The sequence below is a fragment of the Ornithorhynchus anatinus genome, chromosome X5 (assembly GCF_004115215.2).
Source record: "Ornithorhynchus anatinus isolate Pmale09 chromosome X5, mOrnAna1.pri.v4, whole genome shotgun sequence".
Lineage (NCBI taxonomy): Eukaryota > Metazoa > Chordata > Mammalia > Monotremata > Ornithorhynchidae > Ornithorhynchus > Ornithorhynchus anatinus.
In genome coordinates this window covers 41,503,032-41,524,050 of record NC_041753.1, presented here as the reverse complement: position 1 = coordinate 41,524,050, position 21,019 = coordinate 41,503,032, and the positions used below count along the sequence as shown (strand labels likewise).

General features: G+C 41.9%; 1 protein-coding gene across 1 annotated transcript in view; it reads right to left on the bottom strand.

Moving 5' to 3' along the window:
- Positions 1-379: 379 nt before the first annotated feature.
- MUSK (muscle associated receptor tyrosine kinase) overlaps positions 380-21,019 on the bottom strand; it is a 108,079-nt gene continuing 87,439 nt past the window's right edge. The window contains exons 12-16 of the mRNA XM_039910750.1: positions 20,892-20,915; positions 15,649-15,835; positions 14,491-14,682; positions 10,021-10,169; positions 380-4,923 (exon numbers count right to left, since the gene is read on the bottom strand). Of these exons, the coding sequence (XP_039766684.1) occupies positions 4,241-4,923; positions 10,021-10,169; positions 14,491-14,682; positions 15,649-15,835; positions 20,892-20,915 (1,235 nt within the window). The 3' untranslated portion in view covers positions 380-4,240. The remainder of the gene's footprint in view (positions 4,924-10,020; positions 10,170-14,490; positions 14,683-15,648; positions 15,836-20,891; positions 20,916-21,019) is intronic.

Sequence of the window (21,019 nt, the reverse complement as noted above, 5' to 3'; positions counted from 1 at the left end):
CTATGTCTACCCCAGCGCTTAGAACAGTGCTCGGCACATAGTAAGCGCTTAACAAATACCAACATCATCATCATCATCATCAGGGAACGTATCTGCCAATTCTTTTGTATGGTACTCTCAGAAGTGCTTAGTATGGTGATCTGCACACAGTAAATGCTCAATAAATACAATTGATGGATTGATTGATTTACCCACCTCTGCACTGGCAAATCTTTTGCCTTATACAACAATTCCCATCACATATCCTAAACTGCCCCAAAGTAAGATTCTGGAGAAACAGCCTGGGCAGTTCCCTTGCTTGTTTTGGCATTTCCAACACTGCCTAAGTCCACTCTAGGATTTGTAAAACCATCTTTTATTTTGCAATGTTAAACAAATTCTCCCCTCCCACCCTCAACACACATCTTTCATATCAAGTTAGATAAATGAATCAATAACTGAATGGCATAGGCTTCTTTCTCAGCAGCACATTATCCCAAAGGAATCAAGCAGAACACTCAAAATAACAAGGAAATTATCTGAAACAATAAAATTACTGTACAGTTAACTGCAAAATATACAACAAAAAGGTTTATCTCAAAGAACAACTCCATTCCAGACCCTTCTCTGTTGTGTTTGTCTCTTAACAGCAATCAGTACCTGAACTTGAGGTTTAGAGCTGATGCAATTTTTTTTTGCATTGCTGGAATGCTGGACAAGGAAAGTGCAATGAAAGGAGGTACTGTGGGATGTGTGGGATGTGATTACATTTTGTGGGAATCCTTCTTGGTAAGGTGACCCAGGGGGAGGGTGGGTGGGGAGGAGGAGCACAACCACAGTAATCAATCCATGAATTGAATGCTCTTTCAACAGATAGGGAAGAAGCTCCTCTGTTGGAAGTTGTTAGAACACTCTTGTAGGAGGAGCTGAGAAACTGAAATTGGGCTTTCTCACTGCCTGGACCTAAATTTGTGGGATTAGTGAATGATTCCAGAAAGGTCTTTGAAATTTGGCCTGGCATGTACACAACTCGTTTGTGGGGCCCTGGGATAATTGTCATTAGTAGGTATTACAAATGCCTGGAGAATAGCCCTGGCTTGAATTAAACTTATGAAATTTTTGGTGGGGATAGAAGGAATTGATTCCTGCGTTAATCCCAAGTGACTTGAACACCGGTGATTTCTTCCTTGATTGCAGTCCTAACCTTTAGAGAAAGATACAACCCAAATCAAATGCCTCTAGGAGTAGAATTATTTTTGATCCACTATTACTGAGAGAGAAAAGAGGGCATTCATTCTGAAATACACCGCGATGCAGCATTGGAGATTTCCCAGTCTCAGACACTAATGTACTAGAGGTAGCTTCTTGTTTGGTTTTGTTTCTGGAAGGTTCAATCAATCAAGGGTACTGAGTGCATATCATGTTCAGATCACCATCCTAAGTGCTTGGAGAGCTCAGCACAGTTGTATTATCCCCAACCTCAAAGAACTTACAAGCTGGAAGAGGGGACAGACTTTTAAATAAATTACAGAGAGGGTTGTGTCAAGAATGAGATGCTAGGTACAAAAGAGATAATTTGCTGGAGTAGATATTAGATGCACATTTTTTTTCTCCCAAGACCACCCTAAATATTTTTTTCCAAAAACAGTTTAGATGAGAGAAGGAAGACTAGGGGCAGGGCAGCCTCAATTTAATCAATGTAGAAGCCAAGATGTGTCCTGAAGTAGCATTATTTCTAGCAACTGGGTGAAATCTCGGTGAAGGCTAAGTTGAATCCGTGGTTAACAATTTAACAGTGGTGTTTTGGCTGTAATTTAAAGTACTGTGCAATTTGGTAATGCATATAGACAAGTGGGAGTATTTTTTCTAGAATAGTAGAAATAAAAGACTAAAATTTTAATTAAATAATATTAACTAATCAAGCTATTACCATTTTCCCCATATCACAAGGTTATTGATTTTCCCATTTGTCTACCAATCATTCATCTTCCATGAAAATAAGCCCTGGCCAAAGTGCTTAAGGCCCAATAGAAATTGGGCAACAAGCCTAATGAGAGCCAGTCATTAGGGCTAAGAGAAATTTAATATACTCTACCTAACATTTCTAATCCATTTTGTCTTTGATTTTCATGGGAATTTCTGTTTATGGGGTAAATGGGGTATTGGTTGCAGTGAGTTGCTTGGGTTCGCTTAGCCAATTGCCAATAGTGGAATGCCTCTATGTGTCTAGACATGGGAGGGGTGACCTTGGTAAACGTGGATTTGGCCAACACAAATATTTGTCGGTTGGTGGAAGTTTTGTTGATTTAGTGAATTTTGCAAGCTGAGGTTGTGCATATTGCACATACATATCCTTCAATGTGTGCCATAGGTTTTTAACTCCTTTTTGAGCTGTTCTACTTGGTGAAATGTCCACTTTTCTCAGCTATCTTCAGAAGTCAGAAAAGCTGTCCAATGAAACTTGCACTTGGAGTCAACCAAAGCATGGTCACAAGGCACACCTCCTTCTGGGGCACACAACAAAAAGTATAAAGCCTCTCCATTTATTGCCAGCCACAAAAAACCTGCCTAACCCATTTTTCTTTCTATATATCTATCTTCCGATTAGAAGTACTCATTCCTTAAAGCCAAGTAAGGGCCTAATTTCCTTTGTGTTAGAATATGTTCAATGGTCTTTATATTTAGCAGTTCTGGTAATAAAGCAATAGCAGAATCAGTTGAAATTTTCCAGCGATCCTGATATGATATAATACACCTGAGGGTGACTCAGAACTCTGCAACTTTGGGTGAGAGATGAAATTCCAAACGGGATCAGGTGAGCCTTCTCTTATCTCTGAGAACAAATCCACAGAGTTTATATTTTTCTTAACTGCAGCCATGTCTGTTCCAATACTGATGTAAGACAGGATGATTTCTTTTCCACAGGATTTTATCGGAGAATGAAACAAAGAACAGGTTTTTAAATCATCACTGTCTGGTTACATTACAGAAATGACAGCTAGATATAGTGTTTGTTTTCTAAACTCGTTATCACATTAGAAAAACAAAACCCAGAATGCATAATGGAAAATTTTAGTTAGCACCCTGGTTCATTAATTTCAGACATGTGAAGTAGGAAATATTTCCAAACTGGAATCCAATAACGCAACTGAAGGACAGCCAATTTCTCAAAATGTAGAAGCTTCGAGAGTCATGTACTATTCCTATTGTACATTCTGAGACATCCTCACAAACCTGGTCTCCAATGGTTCTGGGTAGTAGTACAGATCGTGTTAAAGCTTGGTTTCTAAAGAATTGCCTTACTGATATGTTAATAATCCACTCCTTCCCACCCCCTGCACCAAATCCAAATTTCTTTATTCCTTCCAGTGGATTCATTTTATACTAAAAAGGAAAAGAGAAAAGGAATTGCAAAATAGGAAAAGGAGAGAAAGGAAAAGAAAACCAATGATGTTCATAAAATAGCAATACTGAAGGGGAAAAAAAGCAAAATACTTCCCGAGGGAGAAGAAAAAGAGGCCAAAGGCAAAAAAGAATCAAAGGAAAACCCCAAAGAGAAAGGAAAGAATAAAAATAAAATATGAAGAAAGCTTGTTCTGCGAAATGTTAGCAACAGCAGAAGAGGAAGTTTAAATGAGAATCACAAGGAAATATGACAATTGAGCAAAATTAAAATGGATAAAAAAAATGGGAAATTTAAAATTTGCCCACAGTACCTTTTTTTTTTTTAAAGAATGTTCAGAGAGAGACCAAGAAAAAGCACATTGTAACTCAAACTGGCAGAGAAAAAAATGAAAAAGGGAGAAGAAAAACTTGAAAGGGGAATCAAACAGCAGAAAGTATTTAGTCTTGATGATCTGTCATTGTTATTTCTTTGAAACTTTCCACTATATTCTATCCTGAAATGCTCAACTGACAAAAAATCACTTCATGCTGCCAGCTAGTTCAATAGTTGAGCAGAGAAAATTCTTTCCAGAAAATACAAAATCTGAACTTTTCCCCAGAGTGCTGGATCTGTGGCTCCTGTCATCAGGCATATATAATTGCCCTCTACATCCAAGCCACCACTTGCGAGACATCCATCTGCCTGTTGGTTTTTGCTCAGAGCCCAAAAGGAGCGTGTTGTTTGTGTCTGCGGTTACCTCAGCCTATCTGGCTCTTGATGAGCTTTCACCTTTGAGGTCCCACCAGCTGACCAAATCCCAAACCTGGGTCTGATACTAGGAAGAAGAGGCAGAGTCCCATTTGACACCGGCCGGCTTCAGGCATGCATCGCTGCCTCCGCCCGCTCACACATGCGCGCCAGGATGCGATGGATGCTGGTGAAGCTGGGGCGGTCGGCAGGTAGCTTGCTCCAACAGAGACGCATCAGATTGTACAGCTCCAGGGGGCAGTTCTCTGGGCAGGAGAGAATATTGCCATCTCTCACATAGTAAATGACTTCTTCATGAGCCATCCCGTAGTAGGGCTGAAGGCCGTAGGAAAAGATCTCCCAAAGGACCACACCATAGGCCCAGATGTCAGACTCAGTCGTGTAGCGGTTGTAGAAAATAGACTCCGGGGGCATCCAGCGGATAGGGATGGCATCATTCTCGTTGGCTTTGTAGTAGTCTGCTGAATAGATGTTCCTGGAGAGGCCAAAGTCAGCAATTTTCACCACCATGTTCTCCCCAACCAGACAGTTCCTGGTGGCCAAGTCGCGGTGCACAAACTTGCGCTCTGAGAGGTAAGCCATGCCGGCTGCGACCTGCCTGGCAATGCAGAGCTGCTCAGCACAGCAGAGGGGAGGTGGGCCTGGGCTGGAGATTCTCATCCTCGGGACCAGGTTACCGTGGCTAAGGCTGCACACGGTGCGAGGAGACATATTGCGGAGAAACTCGTTTAGATCCCCGAAGGCCATGTATTCAAACAGCAGGCACATCGGCTTCCCCACAGCACAGACTCCTGAAACAAGAATAATTTCCCCCTATTAAGTTGTGTTTTCCATTCCACATGAGAAGTGGTGAAGCCCCAGCGAAAGCATCACCAAAGGTCAGAGTCTGGAGACTTGGCTCCAAGAGTCATGTCCATTTCATTCATTCATTCATTCATTCATTCATTCATTCATTCATTCATTCATTCATATTTATTGAGCGCTTACTGTCTGCAGTACAATTCGGCAACAGATAGAGCCAATCCCTACCCAACAACGGGCTCACAGTCTAGAAGGGGAAGACAGACAACAAAACAAAACAAGTAGACAGGCATCAATAGCATCAAAATAGATAAAAAGAATTATAGATATATACACATCATTAATAAAATAGAGCAGTAAATATGTACAAATATACATAGGTGCTGGGGGGGGAAGGGGTAGAGCAGAGGGAGGGAGTAGGGGCGATGGGGAGGGAGGAGGAGTAGAGGAAAAGGGGGGCTCAGTTTGGGAAGGCTTCCTGGAGGAGGTGAGCTCTCAGTAGGACTTTGAAGAGAGGAAGAGAGCTAGTTTGGTGGATGTGAGGAGGGAGGGCATTCCAGGCCAGATTTAGGATGTGGACCAGGGGTTGACAGCGGGACAGGCAAGAATGAGTCACAGTGAGGAAGTTAGTGGCAGAGTGGAGTGTGCAGGCTGGGTTGTAGAAGGAGAGAAGGGAGGTGAGGTAGGAGGGGGCAAGGTGATGGAGAGCTTTGAAGCCAATAGTGAGGAGGTTTTGCTTCATAAGAAGGTTGATAGGCAACCACTGGAGAGTTTTGAGGAGGGGAGTGACATGCCCAGAGAGTCGCTAGCTAAGTCACCAATGTACACGTGCATCTTTTAAAAGATTTTATAGGGGGAGAAAATTCTGTTTTGGGGGGAGAAAATTCTGTTTTGATCCAAATCTGTACTGAGCAAACCTAACGTTTGGTGCCAAGCTCATGTTGGCAGGGCTCATCCCAAGCAGATAAAAGTGACATTGCCAGAGACCCATGCCACTAGTCCTTGTCTCCAAATTCACTAACAGAACCCTTGGAGAATTCATCCACTCCAATGCCTTAAAATGCCTTCTCTACATGGAGGATTCCCAAATCTACCTCTCCAATCCTGACTTCTCTCCTTCTCTGCAGTATCACATTTCCTCCTGTCTTCAGGACATCTCTATTTGGATGTCCTGCCTACACCTCAAGTTTAACATATCCAAAGCTGAACTCCTCATCTTCCCACTCAAACCTTCTCCTCTCCATGACTTTTCCATTACTGGAGACAACATCACCAACCTCCCTGTCCCAAAAACCTGTCACCTTGGCATCTTCCTTGACTCACCTCTCACATTTGACCCATATATTCGATCTGTCACTAAATCCTGTCAGTTCTACCTTCACAACATTGCTAAAATCTGCCCTTTCCTCTCCATCCAAAGGCTGCAGGAGGTGTAAGTGCTTTTTTCCAAAGCAAGATGGTGAGCTGCCAACAAAGTCAAGGAAGGGGTGGCTGTCTTTCTGTCCAGCTGGCCATCTGAAGAGAATATCATCCTCTGAGTGTGTGTGTGTGTGTGTGTGTGTGTGTATCTGTGAGAGTTTTGGGGTAGGTGCATATGTGTTTGGTGCATGTGCATGTACTTGTGCATGATGATATTTAAGAGTGTGTGTATAATCATGTTCACATGAATGTGCATTATTTTAAAAGTGGTTGTGATGTGTGTAAGGGCTTTCTGTAACTATTTCTCTTTCTCTCTCTCTCCCCCTCTCTCCCTCTCTCCCTCGTTCCCTCTTTCTCTGTTAGGCCATCGTTTCCTGTCTTTTCCACCCCAATGATCTTGGGCCACCATCCTTGGCATCATGGACAACCCATTTCTGTACCTTCCATATGGTTCTTGCCATCAATCTATTTCCTTATGATCTGTAATTAGATTTCTACTTCATTTATAAATAATGTATTGGTAGTTTGCAGATTTTAAAAAGTGCAACTCAGGAACCAGTGTATAAACACACCTGGGGTCTATCCATAGGAGCTCCTTGTGAGCAGGGAACATGTCTACCAACTCTGTTATGTTATACTCTCCCAAGCATTTAGAACAGTGCTCTGCACACAGCGGGTGCCCAATAAATGCAATTGCTTTGATTGATTGATTGATTGAAGGAGTTCAGTGTGCCTGTCCTAAAGAGTGTAAAGTGCTCTAGGCTTTGTTTTGACAACCCTCAATAAGTCCATTCATATTTACTATTTTCATTTTGCAGATGGAGAAACTGTATCTTTCCATAGTGCAATCTCTACTATTAATTAAAATCCTTGAATTTTATCAAGTGCCTGATAATCTCAGTTGGTTAGAGGAACGAACCCAAGCTCTTCCCTTTCAGAGCAAGCATTGTGTGTGATCAGAAAATTATCCCTTCCTTAATCCACTTCTTCTTAAAAGCCATCACGTTCTAAGAGGCTCAGAGAAAAATACTCAGTTCAGCCAGAGCGCGTGTTTTCACATGGCGTTTTGGCTAGAAAACTGTTAGGGAATTTGAGAATGATCATCTGACAACACAAACATGTTTGGACACAGCACACCGAATTGTCACAAGAAATGGCTAGTGCACAGAGGCATGTGGGCATGAATTTGACGTCGGACCAGTGAACATTGTAGTATGAGCTTCCCTTAATATAGGTATTTGCAAGAATGCACCCCCACATTTTAGAACTGGCGCTAAGTGTAATAAGAACAGAAAGCACACGTGAAGAATCATGGACTACGATGGAATATGACTAGTAGACAAATTACTTACAGGGCAATGAAGAAAGCACAGCAGTATAAGTCTGAGTTGTATATTGGACAAAAAAGAAGCAAGGAAAAAGAAATAGGAGTGTTTTAGTGGCACAGGAGAGAAGCAACAGCACAGGCTAGTGGAAAGAACCTGGGCCTGGGAGTCAGACTACCTGGGTTCAAATCTTGGCCGTGTCACTTGCCTGGTTTAATCCCCACTTAACTTCTCTGTACTTCAGTTTCCTCATCTATAAAATGGGGGGTTAAATACCAGTTCTCACTCTAGAGTGTGATCCCTATGTGGGACAGGAACTGGGTTTGCTCTGCTCATATTGTATTTATCCCAGAGCTTAATAGAGTGCTTGTACACAGTAAATCATTAACAAATACCATTATTATTAATCATATACTGCAAGCTGGCATCCCAGAACCCCAAACCACTCATCAGTTTGGGTTTTGATGGCACTGATTCATCATTCCCAGTCATCTGGGTTGTTGGGAAATCCAACATGTGTTAAGAGTATTGAGGACTAGCACTTTCTCAACTTTGCAACATGTGGTCGGGCAGTCCGGCAAACAAAAGCTAGGGCTTAATTTGTGCCAGACCTTGCTGGGTCTCAGCCCCAACACCTGAGGCAGACTTCTTTGTCTCGGGCTGAAGACCTGGAACTCTGAGCAGAGCCCTGGAACTTCTGAGGGAATATTGCCTGAGGGAACTTGGCCCGCCCACACTCACATCCTACTCTCCCAAACCACTCAAGACTTCTGTCCAGGAGAGCTTTAGTCTGGCAGCAAGACATAGGGAAAGGTGTCAGTCCTCAGCATCCCAGTTGTTTTCCTAGAACAAATTGAGCACTGGCAAATATTTTTTTGGGGGGTTACAGGTTTCCAAATCACCTTGGGTTTAGTTATCAATGTGTCCCTTCCCTCAACCTTATAAGAGCAGACTAATTCATTTTCCTTTCTTAGAATTTTTTCATTTATCTAGGGGCTAAACTATTAACTTAAGCCCTACTAAAATCAAATCTCCTCCAAGAAGCCTTCCCTGATTATCTTCTCTTTTCCTCCACCCTATTCATCCTTCCTTCTGTGCTATCAATGCACTTGGGTCTGAACCCCCTAGACACTTTGATGCTCAACCCCCCTGCCCTCAGCCCCACAGCACTTAAATTCATATCCTTATATTCTGCCATTTCCCCTATCTGTTACTTATTTGAGTATCTGCCTGCACCTGTAGACTGTAAGCTCTTTGTGGGTAGGGATCATGTGTATCTAGTATATTGTATTGTACTCCCCCAAGAGCTTAGTACAGCACTCAGTGCATACCATCGATTGAGTGTTTAACCACAGTTTTGATCCAGTGCTTGAGATTTCAGGTTCTTTTGGCTCTTTCCCAGCTGTCCTTCCACCTTTGGAGAGACTTCCTTTAGAGCATGAATATGGCAGTGGTAATAATGGGATTTAATTGAGTGTCTACTGAATACAAACACTGTACTAATTGCTTAGGAGAGAGTGACAGAAGCACAAGACACATCTCTTGCTTCAGGGCACTTACACCTGGGAATGATTCAGTTCTAGAGCCTTAAGGTGAGTGATGCAAATGACTCCCATGCTATGAATGAATGAATGAATGATATCTATTGAGGGCTCACTGTGTGTACAGCACTGAACTAAATGATTGGGCGAGTACGATAGAATGAATAGACATGATCTCTTCTCTCAAGGATCTTTTTCACTGACAGTCTCAAAAGATTCTCAAACTCTGGTCTTGCCAAAAGAAGATCTATCAGTTCTCAATCAATCAATCAATGGTATTTATTTAGCTCTTATTGTATGCAGAGCACTGTACTGAGCACTTATATTCTCATACTCCTCTCAAAGTTTTCTCTTGCCCTCTGATTCAAATCCAAATCTCTTACCACTGCTCTCAAACCCATATGCTCCCATTTTCTGTTACAATGGAGTCTGAACTTTCCTTCCATACACTGCCTTCTTGTGACCTCTGCACACAGTCTTTTCTTTGGCATCTTTAAGTCAAGTCTCCAGCTGATCCGGCAGATGGATGTTTTTGGAGCCAGACTGCCTACAAATGTGTTTTCTGTGTGGCCTAGTGAATTGAGTGCTAAACCTGGAACTGCTTTGCCATGGCATGGGCATGTCAATTCTTCTCTCTGTGTCTGAGCTTCCCTCCTTTGGAGTGGGGGAAAAAGTGAGAATTCTGTTCTGCTGCCAATTGCAGGCCCTCCAGATGAGCCGGCACAGTTGTAGGATCACTTTCCAGCTTCATGAGACGAGCCATTCTTGACACCCAGTTTATTCCTTACTCGTCATTTCTTACCAAGGAGTTTGACGATGTTAGGGTCGTCAAATTCTGCCATGAGGGCCGCCTCTCTCTGGAAATCAGCTTGCATGTCTGCTGAGGCTTCTTCTTTGAGCATCTTGACTGCCACCATGGTGAAAGGTTCATAGGAAAGCAAACCAGGAGCCCTGGGAGCCAGAAATACACACATTGAGAAGTAAGATTTGAAGTGTTACATTTTCACTCATGGACTCAATCAAGACGGCCCCCTATCTTCCAAAGGACCTTCAACCTATGACTTTGGCAGGCTTGAAGTCTTGCTATTATTTCTCTAATGTCAGTTTTGAGCCTACTTATTCCTGGGTTGGGGCGGGGGTGGGCGGGAGAATGCATCTTCAGCATTGGAAATATGGTCACCTGGGGAACAGACTAAAAAGGTGGTGCCTCCTGGAAGCAGGCTGACACAATAGCCAGAAAAGCGTGAGAAGAGATCCAACATTCCTAAAGGGTACCTGCTTTGGGGCTAGAGACCTTTGCTCCACAGGTTTGCTAATCGGGCAGTTTCTCAGTAATACTTGACACAGGTGATAATTTTACATTTTGAGCATGGGGACAAAAAGGGGGCAGGGATTTGGGGATGGGAATCAGATCTGGGAGGGTTTTGAAGAGTTAATAGGCCAGAAGCCACCATTTTGTGGGTTTTTTCATCCTAGATTGGAAAATCTCAGCTCTTGGGAAGTGGTCACCTATGGTACTTGGTTTATTCTAGTTTATATTTTAATTTTTAAAAGTGCACTGGGATGGTTCCTGGTCTTTGTAATAGAATGAAGAAAGAAGTTCAACCTAGTGGCTCCCAGCCATTAAGACAAAATTTTACTTAGAGGACACAAGCTGATAACCGGGCTGTTGTGGCTAGCAGGCCTGAAGGATCTTGGGGTAGGGGGCAAAGGAAGTAGCAGGTGTTTACATGGGCAGGTTCCGTTAGGGAAAAGAGCAGTGAGGGAGGTCTTGAAGTCGAGCCAGAGAGCTTAGCGAAGCCTGGCGAGCTCAGCCATTCAAGTACAGTTGCAGCTGCCATCAATGCCAACGCAGGCTCTACATTGCCAACGGAAAGCAAAAGAGGGTTGCTAGGGTTCTTGTTCAATCCACAGTGTTGTCATAGCTGAAGTATGGGTCTATGGTAGGGGTGGGCAAACATTTTGGCCAGTGGGGGAGGTAGAGGGCCTTAAACTGGGGAAGTAAAACCACTTCCTTCCAACCAACATGAACGCAGTTAGGAATTTTTTTATGGTATTTGTTAAGCACCTACTATGTGCCAGGCACTGTACTAAGTGTGTGCTACTAGATAAAAGCTTAACAGATGACATGATTATTATTATTATTATTATGCAATTTAATCAGGTTGGACACAGTCCCTGTCCCACATGAGGCTCACAGTCATAATCCCCATTTTACAGATGAGGTAACTGAAGCACAGAAAAGTGAATTGATTTGCCCAAGGTTACACAACAGACAGCAGTGTAGCTGGGATTAGAACCCAGGTCATTATGACTCCTTGGCCAATGCTCTTTCCAGTAGGGCACTGCCCTCTCTCCCCTCTACTCTTCTTCCCCCTCCCTACCTACCCTCTGAATAGCACCTCTGCCATTCTTGGGGTTTTGGTGAGCTAGGAGGAACCTACCTTCACCCGCTTGGATCTGCCCCGAGGGTCTGTAGGAAACCTCTTTAGGCCCTGGTCCAAATGATTTCCACCCCTCCTCTAGATCATCCCATAGAGTTGATTTTTCTGTAAATGTCAACCAAACTCTGATCTCTGCACCCAAAGAGGAAAAGTGAGTAACAAAGTGAGGAAAGCTGTTTCTATTCAGAAAAAAGCTGTATTTCACAATGGAATGACAAAGCAAAGGCAACTTGCAAATACTTTCCTGAATAACTCCATCTTCTGAACAACTTAAAGGGGCAGGGGGTGGGAGGGCTGGCTTTAGGACCAGAATTTTCAGCATTAATTCTAAAAACAGGTCAGTACTGGAATGCTTCAGCCCAGCGTGGCACAAATTGCAGCAACCTCTGTGTTAGCTCTGTGGTAGAACACTAACAACCTCTGTTGTTAGCTGACTAATCAGTTTGGCACTGTTAAACGTTAAGACCTGGGGGTTGTTCCATGTCCATTTTGCAACCTGCTGTTAGCTTCACCTCATGCTGATCTGGATGCACTTTTTAACCAGATGATGTCTCAGTTCCTTCCAGTCTTATGATTTATGTTTACACACAGAGGTTACTGGGGATAAATTCCAGAATAGATTCTACCAGAACTGGCCTTTGTACACTCTCCAGTGTACAAAACCTCATCGGCATCAGCATCCTACTTAAGGGAAGCAGCATTGCCTAGTGAAAAGAGCATGGGACAGGGAGTTAGGGGATCTGGGTTCTAATCCTGGCTCCTACACTTGTCTGCTGTGTGACATTAGGTAAATCACTTAACTTCTCTGGGCCTCCGTTACCTCATGTGTAAAATGGGGATGAAGACTGTAAGTCCCACGTGGGACACGGACTTTGTGTCCAACCTGATTAGCTTGTATCTACCCCAGCACATAGTAGAGTGCCTGGCACATAGTAAGCACTTAAATACCATAAAAACAAAAATAATTAATCAAGGATTCTTAGGGACTATAGCTGGGAAAGGTCTTGAGCTGAGTGTATCTGGGTTAAAGGAACTTGTATGAGTCCTGCCACTTTTTCTATTTTTGAAACAGATGTCAAGGTAATTTGTCAAACCTGTATTTCAGGCCATACAATTGGTTTTCTGTAAAAATGGAAGGAAGCCTTTCAGAAGTCAGAGGGACAAGCCAGGAGTTTTTTGGCCCTAACAAATTAGTCAAGGCTGCCTGGAGTAATTGAGTATTTTGGGAAATGATCCAGAATCAAAAGAACACCTGGGAAGCTGCTGCCAATATGGCAGTCATGGATGCACCAGGACACAATCCCACATCAAAAGGGAGGCAGGGTGACCCTAGTGGCTAAAAGAGCACAGGACTGGAAATCAGGGGAAACAGGATCTAGTCCTGACTACACCACTGGCCTGCTGTGTGACCTTGGGCAAGTCATTTAATCATTCTGTACTTTAGTTTCCTCATCTATAAAATAAAGATAAAATGCTTGTTCTCCCTTCCTCTTAGAACGTGAACCCTAGGTGGGACAGGGATTATGTCTGATGATTGTCTCATTAGTACCTTGATGTTTAGTATAATGCTTGTTGCATAGTAAGTTAATAATAAAGAGCACCATCATTATTATTCACAACTTCCCTGCCCTCTTATCCTATCCTAAACTGTGACAGAAAGTACTTGCACTTTGGTCAGATGAAAATTCAGCTTGACACTGAATTTAACTAGATGACATCTCAGTTTCTTTCCAGTCTTTTGTCTTTCATCCAATAACCCACCTGGTTTGCAAAGTTTGAGGGACTTAAAAAATGCCCTAACATAAGGACCTCTGAAACTGCTTCTTGATCATTAAGATCTCACCCGATGAAAGTCTTATTAATAATAATAATAATAATAATAATAATGTTGGTATTTGTTAAGCGCTTACTATGTGCAGAGCACTGTTCTAAGCGCTGGGGTAGATACAGGGTAATCAGGTTGTCCCACTGAGGCACAGAGAAGTTAAGTGACTTGCCCACAGTCACATAGCTGACAAGTGGCAGAGCCGGGATTCAAACCCATGACCTCTGACTTCCAAGCCCGTGCTCTTTCCACTGAGCCACGCTGCTTCTCTCCTTCTGATGAATATTATTGTTATATTAGGTTAAACAGGAGATCCAAGACTGGAAAAGCTGTTAACAGATGGTTGTGAAAAGGCCAGGACCTTTGATTCTCTTCTGCCTTTATGGAAAAGATTGGATGAGTGTAGTTAAACTGAACAAGGCACATGCAAAGGAAGATTGGAAAGCCAAACTAGAAAGGGTAAAGAAACCGAGTTTCTGAGAAATATTTAAGCCAACACTGGTTGAAGGGCCATTACAGAATGGGTGGGTGTTACTCATAGCAGGCAGAAGCCCCTGGAAAATAGCAGCTATGCTGTGGAGAAAGAAGGGGAAAGGGCTACTCTAGTCATTGAGTCCTTGGGAGATACTAGAATAAATAGTTATGGTATTTGTTAAGTGCTTACTATGTGTCAGAGACAGTACTAAGTGCTGAAATCATCAAACACTCAGTTTGCAGCCATCTAGGAAAATACAAGATTCTAGGAAGCAAATTGTATCATTTTTAGGCACAAGGCCAAAAATCTGGAAAATAATATTCTTATGCTGCTGGAGTTAATGAAGGTTAGTACAGTGCTGTGCACACAGTAAGCACTCAATAAATATGACTGAATGAGTACAGTATTTGTTTTGACCAGATCAATCTAATGCACTCTATATATTGAAGAAGAAAGACAGATGAGAAGACTCTTGGGTCAGATGTGTGTATAGGGATCAATGGGGATGTTTTCTAATTGCAACTTTACCTGGCTTGAAAGACCCTTCCAAAGGCTCCTTCTCCGATGTCTCTCACGTATTCAATATTGTTTCTTGGATACTCCAAGCTGAGTAGTTTAGGGTTCAGCAGCAGTGGCATTCTCTGGTACATAGGGTTGGGATGAAGCCTGTCCAACAGTAATTCTGAAGGAAGGGTGGTTAGGGTGGGGGTTGCTGATTCCCTGTAAAGTAGATTCAGTAGAGAGAGCAGTAGGTCAGAAATCCTGGTGCACTGGAAAAGCACATAGCAGCCCTGTGCTTGTAAACCAACTCTATGCAGCAATAGATCCTCCCAAAAGACTGGAATAACAAGATATCTGCAAGTTAGCATCATAATCCATTGAGATTATTCTCCACTGCTCATGTGATGTAAAGCGTCACACGATTACCCAAAGCATTTGGATCCACCTACACAGTCACCTAGGCATTAATGACACCACAGCCTTTTTAGGAACTACTGGATCGGTAACAATCGATACATCATATTTATTAAGCACTTACTATGTGCAGAACACTGTACTAAGTGATTGAGAGAGTACAATATGAGTTTCCTGCCCACGAGCTTACAGTCTAGAGTTCATCAGTAAAGCCAAGTCGTACTTAAATATACATATATACATATATATATATATATCCAAACATCTCTTTGGCTATGCTAACATGTATTACAAAGATCCGGAGGATAATATGGACAAAGATATAAGAGTAAAAGTAGAATGTGAGTTTCCCCAACTTTAAGATTACCTAAAATCACGCTAAGACTTACTCATCTGGGGACCAAAGGAAATCAGAAAGCAGGCATCAACTTTGGGTCTTCTGTCTATATTTTGGTTTGTTTGCAAAAGAGATTTTTTAATCATGTGAAGAGGCCCTGTCTTCTCTACAAGCAGATGTTTGTATTCTCAGTTAGTGATATAGAGAAGAGCAGGAGTGTGAATGGTTGGAAGGGGAAGGTTGGCACTGAAAAATGTTTGATGGGGCTAATGCAGATTTTGTTTTCCAAATGGAATGTGGACAGTAATAATGATTTTTGAAATGATTTGCAGGGCTGAATGATTGAACATAGGCCAACCAATTGCTGAATTGCACACATTTTTAGGTATCTTCGAAATGGCATGCTTTTCTCATCTAGGTTTGACTCTTCTCACCTCTTGTTTTTCCATTGCTTTCGCCTTCTGCAGCATACAAGGGTAGTGATGGTGAACAACCCAATCACAGCAAAGCTGGACATGATGGAAATGATTACAGTCATGGAATATGTGGGTGAAAAAGAAGAGGAAGAGGATGGGAGATTTGGAATCTCTGCACTTGACTTCGCTGTTACTGGTGAAGGTGCTGCAGTAAGAAAAAAAAAGAACAATGCCTTGTATTCACTGGAGAACCTCAAGGTGATTTTTGCATTGGAATACATGTGAACAATGAGACACATTTTCAATGCGATGCTCAAGGGTCAGTGTTTGTTATCATGGAAGCTCAGACTTTTGCTGGCTCTACTGCTTGCTCCCGTATCCAAATGATAAGGCAGCTATGTAAAATCTTATGAGCAAAGCCCAGAAAAAACAAAAGGAGATGAAGGCTGGATTTGAATGGATGCAACAGTTTTGAAAATTGGTAAACAGAATTAGAATATTAGACTCCGAAGCTGAAAGGCGACTATATTTAGGCCTTTATTCATCTGTATCTTTCTAGTTATATGATTTGGCATATTCTAGTTTCAGCACTCTCTTAATCCTATCCTACAGTTATATAATTCCAGTGAGTAATTCCTAGAATCCAGCTCAGGTTGAGCCTGATTTTATGTGCCAGAAGTCAAAGTCACAGTCAATCATTCTAGAGCCTCCACCAACATTCTGGGATTTGCCTCTATAAGGTAGCTGCCTCCCAGACTTCCTTCCTTGCCTTTGAATTTCCTGGCAGGTACCAAAACTGGGTATGAGTAAGAAGGGATGGACATTAACTTAATGAAAGGCAGAAATCTAGACAATAAACAATGCTGAGCTCATCCTCTTTATTTACTCTGGTAATTAGAGATCATTTTTTTCTAAGGTTCCCCATTGGTCAGAGCAAATCCTACTGAGGGTTGGGTCAGACAACACCAAAAGAGTTAAAAGCATTCTGGAAGCATTTCAGCAGCTAACGTTTGATCCCAAGTAAGAACAAATGAGGTTTAAGGGAATAATAAGGTTAAGAAAAAAATGTATAATTTATGCAAATCAACCTACATTTGGGTTTGGTTTCAAATATTTAATAAACCCACTGTTCGGGGATTAAGTTTTTGGGTAGGGATGCGATAGCCCAAATGGCCATAATTTCCCCATAGGTGAGCTTGATCAGGGCCGTGAGGGACCTGAATGAATACATGCATCAATCTGTTGTATTCCAGATCTTCATTTAAAAAGACCAGTTCACATGAGAGTAGAAGTACTAGTTACTTGGCAGAAAGAACATAAAACTTCATTTGTTACAGTGATTCAGGCTAGCTGTCCAGGTTAGCTTCTCTTGGCAAAAACACAAGCACCAGAGAAAAATGAAGTCCACTTTTGTCATAGGTCTGACACAAAGTTGATAAACATAGCATCTTTCTAATATTCCTAATTCCTAATAGCCCTAATTAACAGGCTAATATGGTTTCAACTAATCCACCAGAGGTGGGAAAAGTAAGGTTAGCTTTCGGTTTGAAGATTTTCCATCCCTATTATGTCACTTGAGTCTATATGCACTGAGCACATAGGTACTTTCCCCATCCCCCACCCCCACAGCATTTCCTCTACCTATAATTTATTTTAATGTCTGTCTCCCCTGCTAGATTGTAAAATCCTTGAGGACAGGCATCCAGTCAGATTGCTCTATCATACTCTCCCAGGTGCTTATCACAGTATTCTGCACATACCACTCAATAAACACCACTGATTGAATGATGGATTGATCGATGTTGATGCTGACAGGGAACTCATATCCATGTGTGTGAGTGTTGTTGAGAGAGAATCTCTTGGTACATCTGTGCACTGCACCCATGAATATGCAGTAGGGCACCTTTTCTGGCCCCCTTGTCATTTCAGAGTAGCAGTGACTATTAAGTCCTACTACCAGCAGGGAAGTGTTCTTGAGTTGTTTTTGGCTAGAGTGGTGGTAGTTTGAACTGAGCCAACCATGATGGTCCGTCCCCCTGAGCCCAATGGCACATGTTGGGAGCTGGCCAGGTAGGGAGAAAGAGTGCAAGTATCTCATTACCAAAAGAACATCTCTGAGACCTCAAGTTAAGCAGATATTACTGGGCACTCACCCACTTGACAAGCCACAACTGAGTAATAATAATAATAATAATGATAATAATGATAAAGGTATTTCTTAAGTGCTTACTATGCTTCAAGCACTGTTCAAAGTGCTGGGGTAGATACAAACTAATCAGGGAGGACACAAGTCTCTGTCCTGCATGAGGCACATAGTCTTAATCCCCATTTTACAGATGAAGTAACTTGGGCACAGGGAAGTTAGGTGACTTGTCCAAGGTCACACAGCAGACATGTGGCAGAGCTGAGTATGATAATTCAGAGTAGCTTAGCAAGGGGCAGGGTTAACCCTGCCCCTTGCTTAGCATGGCTTAGTAGAAAGAGCATGGGCTTGGGAGTCAGAGGTCATGGGTTCAAATCCCAACTCCACCACTTGTCAGCTGTGGGACTTTGGGCAAGTCACTCAGCTTCTCTGTGCCTCAGTTACCTCATCTGTAAAATGGGGACTAAGACTGTGAGCCCTATGTGGGACGGGGACTGTGTCCAACCTGATTACCTTGTACCTACCCCAGCGCTTAGAACAGTGCTTGGCACATAGTAACATAGTCAATCTAGAGTGAATTGTTGATAGGAAGAATCAGTCAGTCCATCATTCAGTGGCACATATTGAGCACTTACTGTGGGGGAGAGCACTGTATTGAGACAGAACGATACAATAGAGTTGTAAACATGAATCCCACCCACAAGTAAGCTTACAATCTAGTGGGAAGAAGTAAGTACAAATTGAAACGGGTGAGGAGAACTTTCTTACCTCTGCCTTTATAACCCTCAAAGATCCATCCTTTTAGGCATCACTTAGCATACCAGTAGGTGCCAGGCAGGAACTGGACACTCAATTAATTATTTCCAGTAAAATTACACTGCCATTACTGTTTTGCACTTTTCCTTGATTATCAGCAAGTGTTAGAGTCCTGCTCCCTGTCCAGTGTTCTTTTTCATACTTTAAATGCTGTGATTTATAGTCTGTATCAATCATGTAAATAACAATGATATAAGATATGGTAGGGCTCAACACTAATCCTCTAATCTGCAAAGCGCAGCAACTCAGGCATAAAAATAAAGCAATAGAGTAGTCATTGTATAACCTTTTAGACCACAACCTAAACTTATCTGGGATTTGAGTAGCTTTACTTTACCCTTTCACAATTGAAAGTATTATCAAGTTACACATTTGGTAAGTCATCTACTGGGGGTGAGTGTAACACACCACAGCTGAGAACCAAATCCTCTTCATTCTTCCTTTTAACAACTCTTTTGGGAGGGATCTTCCATAAACGTCCTTACCCCTTCCCGGTAGTAATTTATAGATCCACAACAGTAGCCAGTAGTGTTCTCTCCCATCATTAACTTTTTAATTTAAGGTCTTTAAAATAAACCAGTAGAAATCAGATTAAGCCCTTACTGAGTGCATGGCACCATACCAGGCACAATGGGGATTACTATATATGGTTCTAAGGGATCATGGAATGAAAGTCATGGCATTGTGAGCTATTATTCAGGCTGTGGGATATACCAGATAAGGTGATGAACTTCAAAGAACATTTCTATATATAAAATCATTCCTTCATCCTGTTAGGTTTAAAATTCTTCTGCCTCAACTCAATCTCTAGGTCATCCAGCTTTCAGTCATTATCCTGGAATACCTTTTCAAGAATCAATGGCTAAGATATTTACTGTTAATCTTTTTAAGGCACACTTATTAGTCCTTTTGGAATGAATCTCTCAACCCTACTCAGGCCCAAGTCTATGCTATTTGGCTACTGGTTGGCCAGGTATGCCAACCAATGGATGTGGGAAGGTGCAGTTGATGAGTCATGAACTCAATTCATAAGAATGGATAATTATGGTATTTGGTAAGCTCTTACTGTGTGCCAAGCACTGTACTAAGTTCTGGCATAGTTACAACTAAGTCTGGATACAATCCCTGTTACACATGGGGCTCACAGTCTTAAGTAGGAGGGAGAAGAGATATTGAAACCTCATCTTGCAGTTGAGGAAACCAAGACACAGAGAAGTGAAATGATTTGCCCAAGATCAAACAGCAGGCAAGAGGCAGAGCCAGGATGAGAATCTAAATCCTCTGACTCTTAGAGCCCCATGTTCTTTTCACTAGGCCATATTGCCTCTCTATCATTTCACTATCACTATCATGTCTATCACTTTTCTATCATTTGATTTAAGTGATAGTATTTTTCTATCTGAAAATAATTCAAGGGGATATAATTATTCTTAGAAAAGGGAAATTTGTCCCAGACCATAGACATCTAAGAGACAAAATAGTTCATTACATTTGAGAAGGAAATATTAATGGTTATATTCTGTGGTGGGATAATATCCTTATTAGAGAGGAATATTTTATTGGATACAGAGCAGAGCCGAATGGAATCAGAAAGTGAAGTTTGAAATTATTTGCTTAGGTGACCCATTTGCTTCTCATTTAAGTCCCACAACATCTAGGAACAAAGCATTCAACATTTGTAGCCTAAATTAAGCAACGAGTAACTCAATCCATTCATAATGAGCTCACTCGGTAGCTATTATTATGATATTTGTTAAGCATTTACTATATGCTAAGCATTGCTCTAAGCACTGAGGGAGATACAAGATTATCAGGTTGTACACAGTTCCTGTCCCACATGTGGCTCACAGTCAAGGTAGGAGGGAGTAGGATTTAACCCTCATTTTACAGATGAGGAAATCAATCAATCAATCGATCATATTTATTGAGCGCTTACTGTGTGCAGAGCACTGTAATAATAATAATGACATTTGTTAAGTGCTTACTATGTGCCAGGCACTGTACTAAGTGCTGTAGACAAATTCCCTGCCCACCGCAAGCTAACAGTCTAGAGGAAACTGAGGCACAGAGAAGTTAAGTGACTTGCCCAAGGTCACCCAACAGAAGAGTGGCAGAGCTGGGATTAGAACGCAGGCCCTCTGACTCCCAGGCCTGTGCTCTTTCCACTAATCCATGCTGCTTCACAACAGGTTATCCTTCATGTAAACTGAGAAACACCTCATGGCTGCAAATTCTTTTTTGACTGAATGTGAATCCAATTAAATAAGCCTAAAGCTTCAAGAGCATTAATAAAGGTACTTACTTGTTATGTTTTCCTTTCTATACTCTGGGAAGGAAAAAAGAAAAAAAATCAAGAATGAGCAGGAAATATTTCAATGATTTTGTGGGAGGATGTTATGCAATAGGAATACACTACATGATTTCAAACAT